The sequence below is a fragment of the Pelodiscus sinensis genome, chromosome 4 (genome assembly GCF_052426305.1).
Source record: "Pelodiscus sinensis isolate ZL-2025 chromosome 4, ASM5242630v1, whole genome shotgun sequence".
Taxonomy (NCBI): Eukaryota; Metazoa; Chordata; order Testudines; family Trionychidae; genus Pelodiscus; species Pelodiscus sinensis.
In genome coordinates, this window is record NC_143055.1 from 119,615,944 (window position 1) to 119,641,612 (window position 25,669).

The following is a 25,669-nucleotide window of genomic DNA, read 5'->3' on the forward strand; positions in this document are numbered from 1 at the left end:
CACACTACTGCAGCCACCTGCCAAAGCCACCTGAAGGCGTGCCAGGGTCCTGCCAGCACATCAGCATCCTGTGCGACATGCAGCAGACCCTGGCTCACAAAGTCCGCGAGGACTTGGAGTGGTGGAACTGTGCATGGGACCAGCTGATGCCGCGGTGTGACAACATGAGTGCCATCATGTCGCGCCTCATGCCACTACTCCTGACTTCCACCCTCCTGCCCCCTCTGCAATGCCCATTCCCCCTCCGCCTGCCCCCTCCCCTAGCAATTCCCATGCCCCCTCCTCCTGGCCTCGCTCCAGCCCTCTCCTCCTATCTATCCCTATGTGCTCCCCTGACCCACTCAACCCCAACTCCGACAATGTCCCCACACCCGAGGTGGCATATCGAGCTGCACCCCACGCTCCTCACAGCGCTGAGCCTCCCTCCCACTCCAAGTTATGACCCCACCTCCCCCTTTTTCTTAATGTTACATCAATACAGACTTAGTTTTGTTCAAAACCAAACAGGTGTGTTTATTGAGAGGTCAGGGAAAGGACAAAGGGAGGGATTATGGTGGGAAAGGGATAGGGCTGCAAACCAGGGGCCCCTTTTGGGGAGGCCCTGGGGAGAGTTACTGGGGTCCTTCAGAGAATCACCCCCTCAAGGCCTCCCAGGTGCGCACCCCCACCTGATGGGCCTGATGGATGGCAGCTCTACTTGTCTGCTCAAATGCTCACCCCTCACTGCCGGCGTCAGCCCTCCACCCTGCGAGGAAGGCCTCCCCCTTCCTCTCCACGATGCTGTGTAGGACACAACATGCCACAACCATCTCGGGGAAGTTGTGCTCCCCCACATCCAAGCAGGTCAGCAGGAACTGGAAACATGTCTTGAGGTGGCCAAAGGCACACTCGATCTGGATCCTGGTTTAGGTGGGCATTGAATTAGACACTGGTGGGGTCCAATGGCTGGTGTATGGCTTCATAAGCCACAGCATGAGGAGGTAGGGCACGTCCCCGTGGCATCTCCACATCCCCAACGGCAAAGTCCTGGAAATGGCAAAATGTGCTAGCCTCCAGCTTGCGGTACAGGTTCGAGTTTCTGAACACTTGGGCATTGTGTGCCCTGTTCGACCACCCAAGAAAAATGTCCATGAAGTGTCCATGGTGGTCAACTAAGGCCTGCAGCACCATTTAAAAGTAGCCCTTCCAATTTATGTACAGGGCTGCTCGACCGTCTGGTGCATGGATAAGGATATGAGTCCCATCTATGGCTCTGCCACCTATGGAACCCCAACGCAGCAAATCCAGCCACGATCAGAATCCAGGTCTCCCAGATGGATGACCCTCCACAGCAGGATCGAGTTGATGGCCCTCACAACCTGCAGAATGAGACAAACACACAATACAGAGAATGAGGGAGGGAGTGCCTGAGCCCTTGGGAGGTGCCCAGCCCCCTCCCATCCCCTCCCCCCTCAAACACCCCAGGAGCCACCCCTATGAGGCCACTCCCCCAGCAGCAGGACTGTGTGAGGTCAGGTCAGCACAACCCCCCGGGGATGGGGCTTCCTTCCTCACTCGCACCCTCACTCGCTCCCCCACAGCCTCAAACCATCCTTTCCTGAGGGTCCCACTTTAATAGGACTACCCCCTTCAGGGACTACAGCCCGAGAGTGCCTTACCTCCATGAGGAGGGCCCCAACGGTGGAGTTCCCCACACCAAACTGGTTGCCCACCGACCGGTAGCTGTCAGGGGTGGCGAGCTTCCAGAGGGCAATTGCAACCCGCTTCTCCAAGGGGATGGCAGGCCACAGGTGGGCGTTGCATCTCCAGAGGGTGGGGGAGAGCCAGGCACTTAGCTCCAAAAAGGTGGCCTTCTGCATGAGAAAGTTTTAGAGCCACTGCTGGATGTCCCACCACTCCATGACCAGCTGGTCCCACCAGTCCGAACTGGTGTTGAGCCTCCAAAAACTCCTCTCCACAGTGGGATGCAGTTGCCAGAAGTTAGCTCCCACAAAGTAGCTCCCAGGGAGAGGGTCTCCAATATGAGCTTGAGGGCCAGCTCGTGCAGGACCAGGAGAGCAGCTGGCGCAAAGTGCTGCAAAAACTGCAGTATGGCTGTGTGGGGCCATCGTATGTCCAGGGGCAACTCTGGCTCCATGGCACAAAGGAAAAAGCTGTGGCATCCGAAAAAGAACAGGGAAACCACAGCAGGCCTGCAAGAGCTTTGCTGTCCCTCAAAGAGGTAGAAAGCACGCAGGAGAAGCAGAGAAACGGCTGCCCAGGGAGGTCTATTTAAGCACCTGTCTCTGCAAGGCTCTGGCACCAGCATTCAGAAGCAACTGGTGATCTAAAGCCCTGGCTGTTTTGGTTCTGGGTGTCCTTTTATGCAAGAGAGCATCCAACAAGTCTGGATTCTCTCTTTTAAAAAAGCATTTTGTTTTTTCAATACGCTTTTGTGTGGGGACGCTCTTTTTCGGAAGAAGTTTTTTTGGAAGATCTCTTTCAAAAAAACCTTCTTCCAAAAGAAGCCTATAGTCTAGACATAGCCTTAATTTGACAGAGTTTATGTTCCTTTTTCTCACTAGGATTTAACTTCCACTTTTTAAACAATGCCTTTTCATCTCTCAATGCTTTTTTTACTTGGTTAAATCACGGTAGCATTTTTTTGGTTCCCTTACTGTGTTTTTAGTTTGGGATATACATTTAATTTGGGCCTCTTATTGTAGTGTCTTTGAAAAGTTTCTATGCAGTTTGCTGGGATTTTACTTTTGTCACTGTGCCTTTTAATTTCTGTTTAACTAACCTCCTCATTTTTACGTGTTCCTTTTCTAAAATGAAATGCCACAGTGTTGGGCTGCTGAGGTGTTTTTCCCACCACAGGGATGTTAAATTTTATTACACCACCGTCACTATTTTCAAGGGGTCCAGTTATCTTTACCTCTTGGACCAGATTCTGTGCTCCACTTAGGACTAAATCAAGAATTACCTCTCACCCTGTGAATTCCAGAACCAGCTGCTCTAAGAATCAGTCATTTAAGTTATAAAGAAACTTTATCTCTGCATCCTGTCCTGAGGCAACATGTACCCAGCTAATATGGGGATAGTTGAAATCCCCCACTATTATTGAGGGTTTTTTTGTTTTGTTTTGATAGCTTCTCTAATCTCCCTTAGCCTATCATAGTTACTAACACTGTCCTTGTCAGGTGGTCGATATTATATCCCTACTGCTATATTATTATTAGAGCATGGAATTACTATCCATAGAAATTCTATGGAGCAGTTTGGTCATTAAAGATTTTTACTTCATTTGATTCTACATTTTCTTTCACATATAGTACTACTCCCCCACCAGCACAATCTGTTCTGTCCCTTCACTTTATTTTGTACCCTGGTATAACTGTGTCCCATTGACTGTCCTCCTTCCATTAAGTTTCTCTGATGCATATTATATCAATATCTTTCTTTAATACGAGACACTCTAGTTCACCCATCTTATTAGACTTCTAGCATTTGTGTATAAGCTCTTTAAAAATTTGTTACTATTTATCTGTCTGCCATTTCTTCATGTGTTAGACTCTTTTTCATTTGATTCCTTCTCATCTGATTCTACCCATATTTTATCCTCTTCCATCCTCTCTTCCTTACAAGAAAATAGAGAATCTCTATTAATAAAACCTCACCTAAGAGATGTCTCTGTCCGATCCGTGTGTTCCCTGTCAGCTTTCCCCCAGCCCTTAACATTAAAAAGGTTGTAGAGCAGTTTTTAAACTAAGTGCCAGCAATCTGGTTCTATTTTGGTTTAGGTGGAGCCCATCAGTCTAGTATATATTAGCAGGAGTGATTTATGCAAAAAACAAGTAATTCTTCTACTCTACAAAGCAGCAATAAGCTTTAAGGGGAATATTGTGTCTACTTCTGGGCACAAAATTTCAGGAAAAATGTGGACAAAGTGGAGACAGAGAAGAACAAAACCGATTAAAGGTCTAGAAAACATGACCTATGAAGAAAAATTCAAAAACATTAGATTGGTTTAATTTAGAGAACACTGAGAGGTGATGGAATAGTCTTTAAGTATGTAAAAGTTTGTTTTAAAGAGGAGGAGGATAAATTCTTCTCTTAAGTCATTAATAGTATAGGACTAGTAATGAAGTTAAATTACAGCAAGGAAATTCACATTACATATTTGAGAAGGCTTCTTAACTGTAAGGGTAGTTAAGAACTGGAACAAATTCTCTAGGGAGACTGTTGTGTCTCAGCCACTGGAGGATTTTCAAGAACTTGTTAGACAAACACCAGGGGTATTGGGGTTAGGGAAGTTAAATTTAGATTAATTGGCAAATTGAATATTTGATGCAATCTGCTTCAACTATCTGATTAGTCAATAAGGGCGCCTCCGCCTTTGAAATGTAGCAATAGCACCAGGGCTGTTCCTATACTTCAAAGGCGAAAACACTGCAAAGAGCACGGGGCCAGCAGGGGACTCTGAGGCTCTTCATGGAGACCCTGGGCTCCACACACAACTGCTACTTTGAAATGACACATGAAGCCCAGGCTGGGAGTCCCCAGGTTGCACATGGCATTTCAAAGTGAGAGACCTGGGGCTCCATGCAGAACTGTCACTTTGAAACGCCGACTCCCCAGCTGGCCCCGGGCTGCATAAGGTGTTTCAAAGCGACAGCACTGTGCAGAGCCCAGGGTCTGGCCCCAGGCTCCATCTGGTTCTGCCGCTTTGAAGCAACCCCTTGTCTTTCCCCGGCTTACTGCCTCTTTCTGATAGAGGCAACAAAGACTGGAGAAGCGACTAGTCGTTCACATCCCTAATTGGAATGCCTAGGTAATGCTTATTCCTTCCTCTATGCAGGGAACTGGACCAGGCCTACATTTCTATGTTTCTACTCAACTCTAAAGGACCATTTTGTAAGGATAATTTATTTTAAATATCTTTAAATTTCCCCCTTTCCCCATGAACCCAAACAAGGATAAAAATAGAAACAAGACCTTGAAAAATAGTAATTAAAAGAAATCCTTGATTTTCTAGTTCCTGTTATTTTTACATTTGGAAAGGATGTTCTGCGAGTGATAAAAATGGTATTATAGGAAATAGAAGAAAATTATGAGCCAAATGGGACTGTGAGGGCGGGGGGAGGGGGGAGGAGAGAAAGAATAAAAACCATACTTCAAAATAAAAGTAGAAGAGAAAAGGAACAATATCAGAGGCAACTAATGAATAAGAACATAAATCCTACCACTAACAAAGCATCAAAGAATCTGAACAAGAAGACCTACTTGCAAAATTGGCAACAAGGGATGCAAGAGTGGCAGCAAGGATGGAGAAATAATAGCATTTAAGAGTGAAGAAAGGCAGTTAAGGCCTTTCCCCCTCGTACTTAAGGTAGTTATAAAAGGCTCCTATGTTCACCTACCCAAGTACTTTCTCTTAGTACTAAAACAGAAACAACCTGTGCATGTAATAACTATATGATTTGCCTGTAAGACTGACAATATTCACCAAAATGATGGATTAATTTTTAGAATTGCAATGACTACCACGAACTAATACATAAAATAAATTCAGAGTGAAAAGTGGATGCTGTCCAGTATTTTAGAGCTAACTGAGGAGACTAAGTAGTTGTATTTTTAAAACAATGGGCTAAAATTCACCATTGTGGTAAACAACTGTAACACAACTTCAGTCATTGAAGCTCTCCCAATGCATTGGCTTATACCAGTTGGGCTTTGACTATGCATTGGGTCTTGTGGGTTTTTATCTTGATCCTAGCAAATTCATATCGCTATTCATCATATATTCTATTCACATTCAAATTCCATATTGTTATTCAAATTCTCCCTGCCCATTCTATGAATAAATTTTTAACCATCAACAAACTGAAAATTCATGACAGCCTGGATGCCAGCTTTCTTGTATTAATAAACATAGCTCCAAATGTCTGCTGAAGAATTAAGATATTGCAAGTGACACTTGGAAAATGCTGCCAGAGGAGAGTGGAAACCAGTCAGGAAATGAATGCCTATTTTTGGGAAGCCAAACCTAAACTCATACTACACAAAAGCATTCAGTTAATGATTTTGGCTATGCTATTGTGCCTCTCCCCCATTGGGTTCCTAAATAGTGAGTGATTATTTCATGGATCTAATATAAGGAATGTTAGGAATAAGGTATAGGATTTTATATGAGTACAGTAGAAATTCTCCTTAGAGAGCAAATCACTCTAAGGTGCCAGACAACACACATATGCTGCCAGCATTTTCATTCTGTACTGTATACCAGGATTACCATATACTGCATTTGACAAAGTGTTTTGACCCATGAAAGCTTATGCCCAAATAAATTTGTTAGCCTTTAAGATGCCACAGGACTCCTTGTTAATAATAATTTTGCATTTTTACCATCTCCTCTTTTGCAGAAAGAGAAACAAATAAAGCAGCAATTGAAAACTAAAAGAAAGGAAGAATGAAAATGGACTGTCAAAACTGCAGACAATAGATGCCATCACAAAACTTGCATGTTAATATGACAACTACTTAATGTGTTGGTTATATGTCACTGAGTATGATTCTAGATAGTAGCAGCAAAAGTTTTATCTGACCCATAGTCTGGCAAAGTTCCCAATGAAGTCAATGGAAATGTTGTGGAAGAGTGATCATAAGAATTTTGCCTTAAGGGGGAGGGATAAGGGGAAAAGAGAACTGCAAGATCCAGGCGATTAACAAAAACAAGGTGACACCATTCATGAAGGATTTACTAAACTGCTCTATACACAAAACTCTTCTTTTGGCAAGTCATACATTTTGCCCAAAGTCACTGAGGTGCTTCTCTCTGAACACTATAGCTTGACTAACACACTATTGTTAACCTTTTCATTTATGATTAAAGTTCCAATCTCATTTCACATATCTATGCACATTAACCACTTACATGATGGTAAAGGATATATTCCTTAAATCCATATTATTTTTCTATTAGTCGGCTGTTTGGCATCAAAGAGTCTCACACAACCAGGTTCTTTGCCAAGTGCATTTTGTGTGTGTGTGTGTTTGGAGATCATATAAATGTTCAGAATGGGAATGTTTGTTTTCTTATAAAAGCCAGAAAAATAAAATGACATTTTACTGCCATTGTTTAATATTATGCTCCTAAAATGTAACTCAGCAACAAAACTGAAAATGTATTATTTATGTAATTGCTGTTCTGTCCATGTAAATCACCAGACTACGAAAGCAGTCACAGATTTTTATGGTGCAGTAGAGCATATTTAAAATTTCTGGAACACCTGGATGGTGATCACAGAGGTTGACAGCAGAATTAACATGGCAAATATGGCTGTGGAATAATCAGTACTTTGAGCAGAAGCCAGGGTACTTACTGAGCTATTTATTGCCAGATCCAACTAAACCTCAGGTCCCTGACTCTTCATAATTTAGAATTACCTTACCCAAAACATTCAGATTTCTAGTAGAATAAAAGCACAATTTTATATTTCCCTTAATTTAATCTTGATGCAATTTATACATAACATACCTACAACCCAACACATGCAGCACCCTCTGGAGTGGCCATCCCCTCGCTCATTAGTGCAGGTTGGGTGGGTCAAACCGTGGGTGGATTGCAACACAGAGCAAAGTGTCCTAGTCCACACAATATGAACCCCAGGAGTTGCAACTGCAAGTTGAGTGACAGAAAAATAGCTAATGTAATTTTTTTCCTATTTGTCTATCTGTGACTTTTTTCACACCATGACAAACCTGCAGCTCTACTTGTAAGAAAACTGGCCCAGGTGCATTACTCTCAGGCTACGTCTACATTACAGGGTTTTTGCGCAAAAACCTGTGGAGCGTTCACACCTCAAGCATGTTTTTGCACAAGTAAATTTACAGTCAATCGACAGAACAGGCTTTTTGCAGTATAGGTATTCTTCTTTCTATGAGGAATAACTCCTTTTTGCACAAGAGCTCTTGTCCAAAAAAGTGTGTGTGGATGGGCAACAGGGGGGTTTTGCGCAAAAACAGGAAAAAGGAAAAAGCACAGGTATCCTGTTGGCCATTCTGTGGATAGCAATCAGTGCTTTCTTTCGAAAGAGCATCCATGCAATCTGGATGCTCTCTTACACAAAAGCGCATCGCTTTTTTGATGAGCTTTTGCAGTGTGGACGCTCTCTCACGCAAGTAGTTTTTGCGGAAGATCTCTTCTGTGAATAGCTTTTTGCACAAGAAGCCTGCAGTGTAGACAAGCCTGAAAGAATTGTTTGTCTACAAAACCAATCTGCCTTCAGGAGGCACAACTGGCCCTACTTCGGCTCAGCTGTAAGAAATATTCATGATGGAAAGACAGGTCCCAGTTGCTGTAGCCAATGTGTAAAGAGGGAGAAATAGTAACAAAGGAGGCAGAGAAGCTTGGGATTCATGGGAGCAGCAACTGTCTCCCAGACAAGCTAGCATCATGCTTCCTCCAAACACCTTGGCACCTCCTGGAGTACAAAGTAGAAAACCAGAAAACAAGGATTTTCTTTTGGACTATTTTATATATTGTCCCTTTCTGTCGATTCAATTTAAACCACTGGTGTATGGATCTAATGCAGTTTGTTTGCACCAGGACATTTTCCAATACAATATCCTTGGCTATAAACAATGTCCAGTTGTGGCATTCCTCACTGATAAAACAGCAAAAACAATTATGAAAACGGATCCCTTTTTAAACTAGGTACATGTTGGATGGATACGGATTTAAACCAAACCTTGGACCTAATTTTTTTCTCTCAATTTCAGATCCAGAGCCATTACCTTACATCTCTAACAATGAGAGAAGGAATTCCATAGCAGGTCTCTACGGACCCTGTTTGCATGTTACTAGACTTCTACCTAGTAAACAAAAAGGGACAGATTAAAAAAATGCCACCTCACCTATCACACACTATCCATGTTTCCCAGCTAGAATGTACCTCTCTCTGCTGCCTCCCTCTCCAAAAACTGTATCCACACCTGTCTGTCCTTAAAGGTGTTGATTTGGATCTTAGTCTATAATACTGGCCACCCCTTCAAATTCACTGACATTCAAGAAAAAAGACACCCAATGGATGACAGCTAGGCACTCCGCAACATTCATCATGTATTACAGGGCTTTCCTTTTACTTTCATTTTCTTAACAGTTAAGCCTCAGCTCCCTCTCCCACAGAGAGCAAGAGCATGACGCAGGGTACTTTTTCCTTACTGGTTTTCCAAGCTCTTAATTTTTGCACTTAGAGCAGACTACAGTTCTATGACCCATTTTTCATTTGCTCCTTTTTTGAGCTGGTAAATGGTGGTATGCACATAAGTTTGAAAACGTTTTTCATTTAAAATGTCCAGAAAACAGATGGCACCAAATTATAAATTAAAATAATTTGGTGTCCCTGACAGACCCAGAAGATGGGAGAAGAAGATTTATAAAGAATAAAGAATAAAATGTGAAAACGTGATGCAAATAAAATATCCCAGACACACGTATTGAATGTGTTAGCTTCTTGCAAGTACAAATGATTTCTCCTGGCTATATTGCTTATCATCAGTGGTCAGAATGTTACAGCTTTGCTCATTATTAAAATAAGTTAAGGTTATCATGATGCTTGTATGTGTGTTTTAAAGGTAAGTGTCCCCGGTACCGGAGAAAATGAGTTCATCTGTACTCAGAACAGCTAATTTTTACAGCAATGATGAATTTGTATATTGCTTTATGTTTCTATAATAATTAAATTTTCCTAGTATATCAAAACGTTTTATTTCTTAATCCTCTGTAATGATTAGCAGAGAATCTAATGTGGAATGAAATACCAGAATTTATGTTTGTATTGACAATTACTGAATCAAAGCAAGTCTGAAGAAAGGCACAAATCTATTTGTTCTTTTGTTAAAAGCAGTTTACATTGAATTTGTGTGAATTAAGATTCAAAGAGTTTTGAGAAGTTTCTATCTACTGTTTAATTTGCTGTTGTTTATTGTTCCTCTGACTTAGTTGAAGTTATCTGATTATGGATCTTAGAAGTTGGAATGCTACTCATTTCAGCCATGTTTTTTGCAGAATAGCTTTGTTTTGCACATAAGCTGAAGAGAAGACATCTGGGAAAAACACAAACATGAATAGTTGCTTATTGGTTTATACTCTGGTATGAAATTAGGGAAAACTGGCATTAAAAATCAAATGATAAAATCTAACGATAAAAGATAAAATGTATTGGAAGAGTGGGCTCACTTCTCGATGGGATTGAAGATATGGTACTTGTGCTCATTACCCCATCAAGGCTGAAGTGTTGCTCCAAGCTTTGCATTATAACAACATCCAGAAAGATAATGTTCCGTCTCCCCTGAGCCGCAGTAATAGTTTTGGAAATAATAGTTCAACATGGAAAATGGTTTTGTTGTCCTTAAATAAAATCTTTTATTGGAAGTTCTTCCTTGCAATATCCAACTTTAGAGGCACATAAGTAAAAATGAAACTATATATTCCAACATTTTTTAAATTATTTAAACCCCACATTTAAAATGGGTTATTTTCAAAAATCTTCTTCACTTTTATTGTATTTGTTGATTTACGCGTATTTCCACTCCGAAGTTCTACTTACTGCCTAAAGGCAGAACACAACACCTAATTCCAAATCACTACAACGAACAATGCTCTTTCCTTTTTCTAGTCTTCTTCTGTGCGAGGTAGTGTTTGTGGCTTGTTAGTGATGGCAAGTAAGAAAAAAATATGACAAATTAAAAGGGTGTACAGCTGCAATAATTATATTCCCATGATAATTATGAAGAGAAGTCTCAAACTAGAACAGGAAATATGAATGAGAAAACAAGTGACAACAGCAAAGGAGAAAGTGAAGTTCAAGAAAGAAGTGACAATATCTAAGGGATCAACTCAATTGTTTTGATTAACTGTATATTTGGTTCTTCAAGCAAAATAAGGTAGCTTAACTTTTATGTATTACTCCCATTTATCTTCAAATGTTTCACTGACAATTTAGTGCTGGCCCAAATATATAACAATGGAAAAATATGGGTGGGACTAATTTAATAATTTAAAAGAATAATATTTTGGTGTGAAATATTGGCCTCGGTGAACTCAGTGTTTGACCACTAACTTCGAGGGGGCCAGGATTTCACCATTTATATCTTGATTCTAATAAAGTGCTGTGCTTCTCCAGAACTATGCATTATATAGACAAGTATTGTAAAAACTAAGAACTTGGAAACTGAATTAATCCCATGGATATGCACATGAACATGAGAGAAAGAGGGAGAGAAATAACTCACTGTATACAAAAATTGATAATTCCATTGGTCTCCACTTGGGTAGAGGGATCTGTGTGAACAACAGATTCTGGAGCAAAACCCAGGCCTAAAAGATTATCATGAGAGTCTAGAGATCAGAAAAAAAGCTGATAGAAACAATAAGAAGTGATACATACTGGCACTAAAATTTCAGCGACCATATATACAAGTCAGATGACTTAAGACAACAGATAGTATAAAGTTTCATGTTATTTTGGAAAATGGTTTTTTTGTTTGTTTGATTTACTCATTTCAGGCATCTTTAGAACCAAAAGGTAATTTGTTTTCATCTAAGTGTAAAATACCATCTTTTTCAACTTGAGGATTCCAGAGGCTAAGCAATAGCTGATGTTCAATTAACATTCTCATTATACATTCTATAGACATTGTAATGGTATTGTGATAAGATGACAGTATTTGCCTATATAATCAAATTAGCACAGGCAAATGCTGTAATCTGGGGTCTTGGTTTATGACTGGGTCCCCAATCACTATGAAAACAGAAATGATAATAGTTATCCACAGGTGATGTTCCTAATGGAAAAAGATTAAGAATTTGCTGATGTCCAACCTGGTTATTAAGGAGATAGGAATTGCTCGGGGGAGAAGGGGAAAGGGAAGGGGGAAGAGAAACGGGATCCAAGTTATGGTAAATCCAGACAGCCCTAGGTCAGGAAACTGAGGAGCAGCCAAGCTTGTGGTGAAGGTTCAACTTGAACTTTGTTACCTTATTGTTGATTTCTTTGGTTAAAAAGGCCATACTCCAGGAAAAGGCATAAACTGGAATTTACCTAGTGTACTGTCCTTTTTTAGCGTGGTTACAAAAAGTCACCTGCTCTCTACATAGGCAAATACATTTCTATATTATCACTTAAACTTAACTATAGCCATTGAATACAGTTTATGGTTTGTTCATCTGCTTTAGTTGCACAATTCAACAATGATTCCACAGACGTCCACACAAGTGGAAGTATATGGCTAGTTATATCCTTAAAATACTAGTGGATAAATTCTGATCTTTCTTATGCCCAGGGAAATCCACTACATAATAATGTAGGCAGAATTTGGCCTGAAGATTACAATCCATTATTTATACAAGAAAATGCATATTTACTTAATACATCATGCATTTAAAGGAGTTGCTCTTTGGTTCCCTAATGATGGATAGCTATTACTACTGCAAAAACTATCCAAAATAATAGTTCATTTTCATAAGGCTATGGACTTTTAAAAAATGTTCTCTAATTTCAGAGATTCACTGGTCAATGGACTAATACTTCTTAATTATATAGTTGTACACAAACATTTTATTTTAGACAGTGAATAACTTGATAATTTACTGGTAAATTTGATAATGCAGATACTGTCAATTTTAAAAAAAATTTGATAATCCAAAGCTTATGAAACAGTAGTATTTTGACAAGTTAGGTAAACCTGGGAAGTACTGGTAAAATGAAGCTCATTTTATATTCATTAATATTTAATAAAATCCGTAAGTGCAGAATGTCCAGATGCTGTTTTTAATTTAATAATTTTGTAACCAATGAGATGCTGATTGGTTTGTATACTGAGCCGGCAGTACATGGAGAATTCCACGGGGCCTTTAAAAAAAGAAAAGAAATGAAATGAAATCTTAAAAATTAAAAAGATGAATGCATTGATAACAAATAAAATAAACCAAAAATGTTCATTACGGCTCTGCAGATACTTACCATGTTAACAATAAGCATACTTTCAAGACAGCAATAAACAAAATAACATACAAATCCCTACAAGTATTACTGCTCATCCTGATAATTTTAAGAGGCATTACAATTAAGTCAAGCATAATTAGGGAAGCTAACGTGTTGGATTTATACTAGAAAGAGGTCAGAAGAATGAACTGAATAAATCCTTTTAACCTATCCCTAATTCTGAAGTTTCAAGTGTAGGGGATTGTTACATTTAACCCGCATGCCACATGATGATATTCTTGGAAGCTCAAATGGGACTCTATTGGATAGTAGGTAGTTCTCTAATTTTTTCCCCAATACATATTCAACCTCTATAGCAGTGTTTCTTAAACTGTGAGGCAGTCGGAGGTGTGCCATGGAGAACAACAGAGTTCAAAATGGCCACCCTTAAAGGGGCAGGCGACTTTTTTTTTCCACAATAACTTTCCCCCTGACTCCCTTTTTTTTGGTGAATAACTTTTTCCCAGCCTCTTTTTTTTTCTTTTTCTCAACAAAAATTCCTTGGTGTTTCTTTGTTTGGTGTTCCTCAGTCTTAAAAAGTTTAAGAATACAGCTCTATAGTCTGAACTTCCATAGGCTGGCAACATCTACCTTCTGACATCCCCAGTCAAGAATACTCATGGAGAAAAGCCAGGCCCTGTGCTCAGCAACTCTTCCCTCAAGAAAGTATGGTGTGCCACAAGTAGCTCATTTGTAGTGCTATAGCTCTAGGGGGCGGGGAGATGGACACTTGAGGAAGAGGCAGGGTGGCTGTTGAGCCCTGAAGGGCTGTGCTCCTGGCTCTGCAGCTACCCTGCCTCTTCCCAAGTCTGCATCCCCAGTCCTTGGTTGGCAGGCAGTGGCAGCAGAGGGGTTGGCACTGATCAAGCAGGGGATGAGACAGGGTGGCTGAGAAGCCCCGTGGCTGGAGGCCAGGAGCGCAACCCCACAGCTGGCAGCAGGGGCTGGGAGTGCAGCCCAGTAGTGCACTCCTGCAGAGCTGCACTCTTGGACTCCAGCAGTGGGATGCAGCAGCCACCCAACCTCTTCCTCTAAATGCCCTCCTCCCCATTTCCTGCTTGGTCAATGCCAGCCTCTCTACTAGGTGTTAGCCACACTTGTGAGCTGCAGAGTTCCTCTGTCTCCCATTGGCACTTTACTAAAGAACATCCAGCATCATGATGGAGACCCTAATGTAAAAACCACAAACTAGATAATGAGCGCTCAATTGAGCATCTCCCTTAAAGAGAAGTTATCAAATACATTTTCTTAAAATGAGTGTGTATTTGCTTGTAATGCCCTGATAGAAATCTGAAATAAACCTCACTTTAGTGACTTCTTTTCACCTTCTATATGTGGCAAATGTCAATCTATGTAATGGAACAATACTCCCAGGTAGTTTCGCTTCATGATTTTTCCCATTTCTTTTTTTAAAAGTTTATCACTAAGTATATCTTCTGCACAATGCCAGGAAAAAGGTGGATATGTTATGACCCTTTGGCATATAGATGGCTTGGTATCAACAGCACAATAAGTATTAGAACCCAAAATTCATAATGTGTCCTGATTTTCATTCTCACTTTAAAATGTGTTTGAGTGACAGAAGGGGAATTCTAAAAATGTTTTAAATGCAGAGGCCACACGATTAGTACTAAATTATGCCCAGTTAATTTTTTTTTCTAAACTAGTTGGCAAATCTGTTTATAAGAGATTAAAATGCACTTACAATACATTGAAAATATAGTTCAATTGCAGACTTCATATAAAACGTTCTAAAATAGCAAGTCTCAAACAAAAATAAAAAGGATTTGAAGAAAAAAACTTTACTCAGAAGATGAAGATTTCCAAACAGGTGCTCAGCACAAGCGGAAGCGTGACCTCCAATCATGGAGAGTTGCAAGGAGCAGAAAGAGAGATGGCCAGTGCAGGTAGAGTATTGTCTGCAATAACAAGTTCTGCAGGATGAAGAAGTAAGAAATACTGTAACTTTTTAAAGAGCCTCCATGTAAAAATTGCAGAACCTAAGAGTGATGAACTGTTCAGTACTTTATATACTATTGTACTTTAGTACCTTAGAATTGTGATACCTGTGAAATCCACAGGGCAAAGAGGAAAGTAAGATGGAAAAGGAAGGCAACAGGATGTTTTGAAAATCATGAAGGAAATTTTATAGTCAAATTTTTATAAGAGTTCCTTAGATATAATAAAGCACAATAAGAGAAAAATACATTTAAAATATGAAGAAACAGCATAGTTGTATCATACATCTGTTCCTTTTATTGATCTGTAAAAAAATTCATGGTTATCAATCAACACCAAGAAATATGTTACGAAAAAGGTGTTGTAACTCTGCCATTATTTACAGAAAAAGACAGAAGCCAGCTTCCGAAAATCGGGTAGAAACAAAATATTGCTGCTAGCATTAACTCAGCGTTGCTAGAAAAGGTAAAATTAGCCTCCTTAGTTGTGATTTTATCTTCTGTAAAGGTGCATCTACACAATAGGGCTTAACTTGAAATAAGCTACACAATTGAGTAGCTTATTTCGAAATATCTTATTTTGAAATTGGGAGCGTCTATGCAGCACTTATTTAAAAATAGAGCACTCTTCTTCTGACTTCCCTTACTCCTCATAACATGAGGGTTACAGGAGTCGGAGTAAGAAGTCCTCCAGCTTGACAGTATTTCAACATTATTTCAAAATGACTGCCTGCTGTGTAGATGTGGACTAAGTTATTTCAGAATAATGCTAGTTATTTTGAAATAATGTTGCTGTGTAGACGTACCCTAAGTGGGTACACAACACTCTAACAGTCCAATGGTTGTGGGTTATCAGTATGGATTGAATTCAGGGGAGGCAATCCATTTGGTAAAAACAAAAAAGTTCCACATTCAGTTCCTCCTGAAAACCCCTTTGGGGACATTGCCAGGTGGTAATTGATATGGAGATTTTAACACTTGCATACATTAAATACTCGAGATGGGCTTCCTCTGACAAGCGTAACACTCTGGATAGGTGAACCGTGTCTCCTCCAGTGGACAGGGCACAGCAATGAGACCACTAATCTAGTTACTCCTTCAGTTAAAGCTGATATAAATCTGTGTTTTTAGTGCTTAAAGTTTCAGTTTTATCACCAACAGGGTCAGTATACACACACACACACACACACACACACACACACACACACACGTATATCCTTCTGCCTCCTTCCCATTCAGAGTAAAATATATACAGAGATAAAAATCTTCTCTTAGGATCAAAAATAGCACAAGACAAAAAAAAAAAAAACCCCAACAACCCTCAACTGCTGAAAATAACAAGTTTCACTACAATAGTGAAACTATCATACATCTACATGCTTTATATGGAAAAGTACAAACAGAGGTGCACTGTCATATATCGGGGCACAATCTAGACTAATAGGATGCTATATCACTCATGTTCTACAACCATGACTCCCTTACAATGATTTGCCAGGTAATTCCCACAAACTCCTGTACAATCTGCAAGCCACATCTTGATAATACTTATCCAGTATAAAGGACAGAATACCCCTAATTTCTCCATTCAACCCAGTACCGTAAGATATTGCTTGCACAAATGTAGTTAGACCTAACTCAGAAGAACATGAAACAACTGCCATACAGGCTCAAACCAACAGTCCATCTAGCCCACTATCCTGTTTTCTGACAGTGGCCAAAGCTAGATGCTTCAGAAGGAATGAGCAGAACATGGCAATTATCATATGATTCACCCAGTCAATCACTCCCAGGTCCTGGAAGCTAGAGGCTCAGGATAGCCAGAGCATGGGATTGCATCACTGATCATCTTGGCTAATAGCCATTGATGGACCCATCACCCATGAATTTATCCAATTCTTTTTAAATCCAGTTATACTTTTGGCCTTAACATAATCCCCTCGCAATGAGTTCCACTGGTTATCTGTGCATAATGTGAAGAAATACTTCCTTTTGTTTTTTTGTTTTTAAACCTGCTGTGCCTATTATTTTCATAGGATGATATCTGGTTCTGGCATGTGTCCTAACTCACTTTCTCCATACCATTCAGGATTTTACCATATCCCTCACCCTTAGCCAATACTCTCCCAAACTGAAAACCCCAGTTTTTTTAATTTATCCACATATGGAAGCTATTCCTTAACCCTAATTGTTTTTTTTTTTTTTTTGCCATTTTCTGTCCCTTTTCAGTTCTAATATATCTTTTTAATCTGAGAAATAAGCTGTCCAGCACATTGAGTTAGTCTTCTAGTGATTTATATTCTAATAATCATAGTATAAAATGACAACCAAATGAACTTATGGGTATAAGCTACACTTTATTTCAGGTTGGGTGGAAACAAGGAGAAGATATGTATAGCTGCAGGGCTGGTGAGAAGGAAGAAGACTGAAAATACATGAACCAAAGAGCAGTGCTCTATTTAAAATAATTGCCCTAAAACTGCAACAGTAATTAAGATCCAACTTTTTAACCTTCCTGTATCTTTTATTTATAAGATCTAAACATGTATATCAGAGTAGATCGTGGCATGATTTGTTTTGACTAACTAATACGCACCATGATCTTGTCTTGCAACATCCTTTCTTTTCCATTATCTGGTTTCCCTCAGGCAGCAGGGATAGCAAACAGTGCTGAATTATGGATGAAAAGGATGGGCTAGCTATGGAGAGAGACCAAGGCTCATGTCTCCAGTTATGAATCAGCAGTATGAAAAGGTTTAAATAACAAATAAATCCTAAGTCCTAGTTCAGACCTTCATAACAAATGGGGTTGTAAATTAAGAGTTAGCCCAGGTTTAAAGCATCTGAAATAATCTACAATTTCTCTTGATTCTGTTATTTCCACTCCAGCTCATCAGATAAAGTGGGTTTTACCCACAAAAGCTCATGATTCTATGTATATTTTTGTTAGTCTCTAAGGACACATCTACACAGCAGGGCTAAAGCTGAAATAAGCTATGCAACTTGAGCTATGTCAATTGCGTAGTTTAAGTAAAAATGGCTTATTTCAGCTTTGGCACTGTCTGCACAGCAGGAAGTCCGAGTTAGAGCACTTTTCCTCTGACTTCCCTTAGTTCTCGTAACATGAGGGTTACAGAAGTTGGAGTAAGAAGTCCTCCAGCTCGACATTATTTTGACATTATGTCGAAATAACTGCTTGTGTGTAGAGGTGGACTATGTTATTTTGAAAAAATGTCAATTATTCTGAAATAACGTTGCTGTATAGACATAGCCTAAGGTGCCATAAGACTACTCATTGTTTGATTGTGCTATCTATGAGTAAGTGAGGTGCAAATCATTTCCTTTTAAAATTAAGGAATATCAGTAGCAAATAGGAATTAAATCAAGAGAAAGTTTTAAGAGAGTAGGATGACTATGATGCCAAGTGTTGGAGAAATACATCGTAAGGCCTTTTAAACATTTAAGGTTATTAAGCAACATTCTAAGAACATAAGAGAAAAAAGCACTCACAATGTCGTAATAGGATGATGCTAAATGCAGATCTAAATTACAGATGCCAAATTACAGATTTAAAAACAAAAATTCAATCCTTTTGCTTTGTAACTTAATTTGCAATGTGTAGTTACGTCTATTTGGCTACATATGTTGCTGTTATAAACCAGTTTAGCTCAAGTTCAGCTGAAGATCTCACAGTTTCATGTATCTCCAACGCCTTTTTACACCTTTGGTAAGTGCAATATCAGGAAAGTTTTAATACACTTTGTTTATTACCCAAAAATCTCACCAACATATTTCCCAAAACCACAGAAAGGAAAATAACACAGAAGAGAGACAGCAAAAGATGTACAGTCTTACAAATGCATATATTCTCACAATTAACAAATTAACTCAAGGAATATTACACTGACAATTTAGATACAGAAGATTTACACTTAAAACCCACACAGATTCTGTTATTTCTCGTAGCAGACTCGTGGCATCACAATTATCTTTTTACCATGTACATTTTTAAAAGCTTTTACTAAAAGATTTAATACATTTAAAGCCACATTTAAAGCTCCAGATTTTTACCCAAATCTCCAGTGGGCAACCTGAAAGAGCTACAGATGAACAAAACAGTTAGAGCACAGGTTGGAGCTCCCTGGTCCTGCACCCTCGGGACCTGACTGGTCCACAATGAGGGATTTTGCCAGACCAGGATTGATCTTTTCCACCAGCCCCCGCCAGCCCTGGCCCGACTGCTGCCCTCCCAGCTTCCCCCCCCCCCTCCACTGGCCCCGCTGTCCTGCTAGCCCCCGCTACCCTACCAGGAAGCCCCACCGCCTCTGCATGCCGGGATCTCACTGCCACACCAGGCAGCCCCTGCTGCCCTGCTGGGAAGCTCTGCTGCCCTGCCAGCCTGCAGGGCTCCCAGGCGCGAGTCCTGCAGTGAAACTTTCTGGTCATGGAACATCTGTGTTCCTTCCAGACCACGGATGTTGCCAAACCAGAGAGTCTGGGTTAAGAGAGTTTCAACCTGTAGTACTGAAACCCATTAAACAGTGGTGCCAAATTGCCTTTAGTAAGCCCCAATACAATTACCAGCTTGGTTTTGGTTTCTATCTGGAAGCCATTTACTATCTCTCAGATTAATAGAGTTTTTTTCCTTGTGACCAGCTGCAGTACCAGTATACATAAGTACAGTGTAAATTTATTTGTAAAAATAACATATAGTTATTCCTTTATCTCAGTTAAACACCTACTTCTGTTTCTTTAAATACCAAGTCTCAGATGGGTAGCCATGTTATCGGTAGTCTGTATCTGCAAAAACAATGAGTCCTCTGGCACCTTAAAGACTAACAGATTTATTTGGGCACAAGCTTTTGTGGGTTAAAACCACTTCCTCAGATGCCCCAGATACAGATTCACCCACAAGATCTTTATCAAGAATTCTTAAAGCTAAAATGCCCCCCCTGTGGAAGTAAAGAAACAGATTGAGGCAATTTGCATACTTCTTTCTGGTTCTTTTTTCAGAAGAGGCTTTTCTATATGGGGCCAAATGTAGGAAAAACCTCCTCTTTCAGAAGAGCCCTTATTCCGATATCTTGGAAAAACTCTGTAGTATAGACATAGCCTGACAGAGCAAGTCAAGTACCCAGAAGTCACCTACTATAGGACAGGCTCAACAGGGAAAACAAAAGAACACCACTGGTCATCACTTACAGCCCCCAGCTTGAATCCCTCCATTGACAATCTACAACTTATCCTGGAAAACAACCGCTTACTCTCACAGACCTTGGGATACAGGTCAATCATTGTCTATAGACAACCTCTCAACCTGAAGCAAATACCAGCAGCCACACACCAGACCACAAAAACACTAATCCAGGAACTTATCCGTGCAACAAACCCCATTGCCAAATCTGATCACATACCTATACAAGCGATACCAGCACAGGACCTAACCACATCACATCACATCAGGGGCTCATCCACCTGAATATCCACCTACATGAAATATGCCCTCACGTGCCAGCAAAATACCCTTCTGCCACATATATAGTCCAAACCAGATAGTCTCTGTGACAAAAGGATAAATGGACAAAAAACAGACATCAAGAAAGGTAACATATAAAAATAGAAGAACACGATAACCTCCTGGAGATTTAAGAGGATCATTCTTCCAAAAAATACCCTTGAAAACCAGGTTACAGAAATAAACAGCAGAGCTGCAATTCATCTGTAAATTTAACATGATCAACATTCTTTGGAATTGGTTCTTTCTTCTCTCCCCTCCCCTTCCGATCTTCCTCCCAGAGGACAAGAAGAGCAAGAAACTCCTTCAGGTGAGTTTTGCTTGGAAACCACTCCCAGTGATTATTATGTCTTTGGGAGGGAATAATTTGGCCTAGATTACAGAACTACAGTAGAGAGAAAGAATCTATTTAGGGATGTGTACACACAATGCCGCTGTTAGTCAAAAGGTTAAAAAAAGGCAATTTGTGTTTATAGTTACTGTACAAAGAAAATATTGGCACACACTGGCAATAATAAAGAGTACATCATGATTAAGATCATCCTGGTTTAATATCACCACTAATAGAAGCATAAGGCGAAATCCAAAGTCCAGAGGAGCAAATGACTTTACAGGGCTTGGAACAGGCCCATAGTTAATTTTATCTTCACTAAAATAACAAATAAAATACAATAAAAAATCCTGTTGTATTATCAACATCAGTTCAGTGTGAGCAGAGGGAGACACGTGAGGGAGATTAAGGACTCCTATTTCAAAGGGAATAAAATAAAGTACTTAACAACTTCCTTCTTAATCCAAACCACCAGATCACGATAGCAAAATAGCATTACTGTTTGAATTCCTTTAGCAATAGAAACTGATAGCTTCTCTATGTATATTTGGTTCTTCATTCAAAAATATTTTCATCCAGGTGATGTTTGCAGTGACATAGGTTATAAAATATTTAGAGGATGAGTATGTATATTACTTTGAAGAATCTATTTATATATTGGACATAATCAGAAGAATTTGTCCTACAATTTAATATAATCTTGTAATTGGCTGCATTGCTTCTTGACTATAACTGTTAATTTTCCATCCTGTTCTAATAACCCAACTGACATACATGTTATTTTTTGAGCTCATAATAAAATAAGCCAGTGCAGTCAAAAGTAGGTGAAGGAGGTTAAATCGGCATTGATTATTTAAGACATATTCATCATTTATTTAGCGATTTCCCACATCACAAAATCCATGGTGCCACAAACCTTTCTGAGAGATTCTGAATTTGTTTTCATATGACTCTCACTTCTGGCCCTTATAACGCAGATCACATTTACTGCAAACGGATGGTTGAGGTCTCTTGTCAATTTGCAGTATAATGAAAGCGGATTATTGTGCAACCGTTTTTGCATTCCAACCTGTTTTCCTTTAATTGCCCAAGAGTGCGCTCTCTCACGCACATGTGTGCACACAGACATACACAATCTTGACAGTATTTTACTTCCCATTTGGGGAGGTAGTAAAGTGGTCATTGTGAGCAAATGAGAGCAGTGCTACTGTACCTCATTATGAATGACTGATTTTTTTTTTCTTTTGGCAAGCTGAACTGCACTGTTTAACTGATATGGAAGTTGAACTAAGCATTGGACACCACAGCTAAAGCAAGAAAAAAAATCAGAAGCTACACTGTCATCATACCTTCCAATTGACAGCTAAGCCATCTTTCTTTTATTTTATACTGCCTTTACGTAGAGGTTTCTATTTAGAAATTCCCAGAGTGCTGAACAGTAGAAAAAGGAAAAGGAATAGAATATATATGTCCCTCAAAAGTCTGCTAGCAACGAAGGATTGCCAAACCATAATTTCCCTTCAAAGAAAGCAGGCCTGTTGGTCATTTTAAATTGTCAGACTCTAGCTATAATTATGTTAACATATTACAGTGGTGATATCCACATGTTACATTGCAGACAAAAGGGAGGATCTAAATTAATCTTACTTAGCCACCTTACATGCACTCTGTAACTAATTAACGCTCTTCATCTGGGTTGTTTCTTACATTCTGAATTTCTTTGATTCCTTCCTACCTTTATGCCATACCCACAAAAATGCATGTATTCAGTTGCAGGACAGGAAATATTCAGTCATGAAAAACAGAGGCACTAAAGTAAGGTATGGTAAGATCCAGGACTCCCTGAATTCAAACCAATCACACTGGCTTCGAGAGACTTTGGCTCACTTCTACAGCTCATCAAAGCTCAGGCCAGGCAAAAGTACCTTTTAACCACGGGCTATTTCCCACAGCTCATCAGTGTTTTTATTAGACATAGACCGTGACCCAAACTGATCTAGACACACTTATCCATGTACTCTGGGACCTTCAGTATATGGAACCAAATTTTGCAGCCCAGGTATTTTCAAGTTCTTAGCCATGATATCTCCTAAGAAAGTGGACCTTAAAAAACAAAATATCATTTTAGAAACTTATATATAGTATACAGTCTGATATGCTCTACAGTCTTGTGTTTCCATATATAGTGTACACTACATTATCTGGTAGCACAGACTATTAGTAGTGGATGAATTATTATTAAAGCCATTCATGAGTTACACAGGTCACCCAAAAAAAGTGCAAATAAAACCTTTATATAATACCATATCGTAATATATTCTGTATTAAAAAAATACTTTAAGAAATCATTTAGTGATATGCTGGCGGTGAAGCAAGGTTTCATTCATTAGAAGCTAGAGAGTGAGAGAAAACAGCATTAGTACATTTTACAAACCTTTTTAAAAAGCATATGCAAAATAGTTTTTTTCCAAATACAATGCTAAACAAACACAAATTTATTATTGTAAGAGAAAAATGTCAGAGAATGCAAATTTTACGGTCTTCAGGATAACCCTAACTCATCATCACTGCAAAGTGATGAATGTTGACAGTATTATACATGTACAGAGTGGGTGAATTAGTGTTAATAGAATACTGACTTCTTAATTACCTGCCTCTTGTGATTTTATGTGTAAAGCTTTTATACCGTGATTCATGTAGACTGCACATATAATACTTTCAGATACTAATTAGGCTATTAGATGTAGGCTACACATGCAATATAAAATATTTACAGTACGGGTGAATTGTTATTGGGAGAACCTTAACATTTTGCATACTCTGGCCTGTGTGTTTAAACATAGAAACCTAATGTTATATCAGCACCAAAGAGTTCATATTTTTCCAATTTACATATATACATGTTCCTCTCATACATTTTATTGTAGATACATTCAAACAGAAGATACACATTTATAGCCAGATGCATATAAACAAGTACGCTTAAATGGAAATGTATTTTGCTCAATAAAACGTCATAGACAAACCAAGACCGTGAGTATAATTGCAAAAGACTTCAATGAGAAAATGACTGCACCTTGTACTAAGGATGAGAAGCATCCAGGGAACAAAAAGCTAACACATGAATAAAATAAAAAACTATAAAAAGAATATATATAAAATGTAAAATTGTAAAAAAAGAAAAGTGTTACTTATTTGCTTGTTCTCTCTCCCACTTTTTATGTCTTGGCTCTACTTTATCCCGATTAGCATTGCCATCATTTACTCATGCGAAGGAAAATATTATTTCACTTTTCTCCATTTTCTTGTTATCTTTATTACGGTTTCTCCAAGTATTCTATATAAGAAAAATTGATCCAGACAGCTATGTTGTTTCAAATCAGAAAATTCCATATCTCCGTATGTTGCCATGTCACAATAAGTTATGTGAGAAAATACGATGATCATGCCAACTATAGCACAGTAGGAACACTGGGCAAACTTGAAATTTTGTTGGCACACTATTATTTAAGAGACAGCTGATTTTAAAAAAAGAGAGAAAGAGTGTGCAATAACCCTGGCTTTATTGTTTACTCACTGCTCAAAAATGATGACTACTGACTTGATCACCTCCCAGTTCTTAAAGTGTTTTGAAGTATACACAACTTTATGACCCTGACACCAATCAATACAGTTTTTTCTATCCAGCTTATCTCTATTTGAAACCCTTCATACATGAGGTAGTATTTCACACACACATTATGGATTCATTTTTATAGCTACTGTTTAACTACTTATAAATATGATTTCCCACAAATTATGACTTCACCTGAAATTCCTCAATAATAATTTCAGTTGACTATGTCACACAGCTGGCTTACTGCAGATGTAGAGGTGTGGAATGGGAAGAAAGTAATGTGTACGTCCATAGTTTATGTTCTCATAAGCAGAGTACATTACTGCCACTAAATTCAGGCTCTGCTTAAGGGCTTGGTTCCTGGAATTACTGTAGCTTTTGCTGGTTGATTATTAGTTTGATTTACACCCCTTTAAGATGCATTTACTGGAAATGAAAAATGATTTCCTTTACATTGTGATAACTCCTCCCATGACAACTTTGAAAACACAATGTAAAAGACATATTTGATTAAAATTAAAACTAACATGTGGTATGGTGCCAACTTGATAAGCATTGAGCTGCACTTTAAAGATAAGCATCTCCTTCCCTAGCAGTGTAATCTTCTATATACAAGACACAATCAGGAAGTAAACATGGTAAACTATGGAAGATCAGCTGTCACTTAGCTTCAGTACTTTTATTTTTCCTTTTAAAATGCATTTTCTCTAGTATCTCAACAATATCTCTTGAGATCCCAAACATCCTAGCTTTTCTTAGTGTTTAACTTTCTGCCAAGAAATTAAAGGGACAAAGACATTTTCAATTTAAGTGAGAGGGGAAATTCAATGTAAGAATGGGAGAGAAAAACAGCTGTTTTCAGCACCTGGTGTAACATGAAAGAACAGGCTCTTCTGGTAGCAAAATTCTGAAGAAAACTGTCAGATACTAAGATGGATCGCTGTAGCTTGATATTTCAGATATTACAGTTTCTCTCAACATCAGTTCACAACAATTTAAAATAATACCGTTCACCTATTGAATGGAAATGGTGCCTAAATATGAAAGATAAGGCTTGCAATAGACTCAGCTCTTGTGGTTGATAACCAATTTCCTTCAACCAATAGTAGCAATAGGTGCAGTGAAACAGGACCTGACCATATGAGAATCACCTTACTGAATGCATTTGTTGTTATCCCAAAGCACTGAAGCAGTTACCAAGTTTTAATATTTCCCACAGGT

The 25,669-nt window shown here is 39.1% G+C and overlaps 1 protein-coding gene across 4 annotated transcripts in view; it reads right to left on the minus strand.

Moving 5' to 3' along the window:
• The window catches only part of CCSER1 (coiled-coil serine rich protein 1), a 1,136,372-nt gene that overhangs the window by 400,049 nt on the left and 710,654 nt on the right, over positions 1 to 25,669 (minus strand). The window contains exon 10 of one of the 4 annotated variants that reach the window (XM_075929601.2): positions 290 to 12,896. The exons of the other annotated variants lie outside the window; for them this stretch is intronic. Coding sequence (XP_075785716.2) covers positions 12,816 to 12,896 — 81 coding nt within the window. The 3' untranslated portion in view covers positions 290 to 12,815. Of the gene's footprint in view, positions 1 to 289; positions 12,897 to 25,669 lie in introns of those variants that run through there. 4 annotated transcript variants of the gene reach the window in all.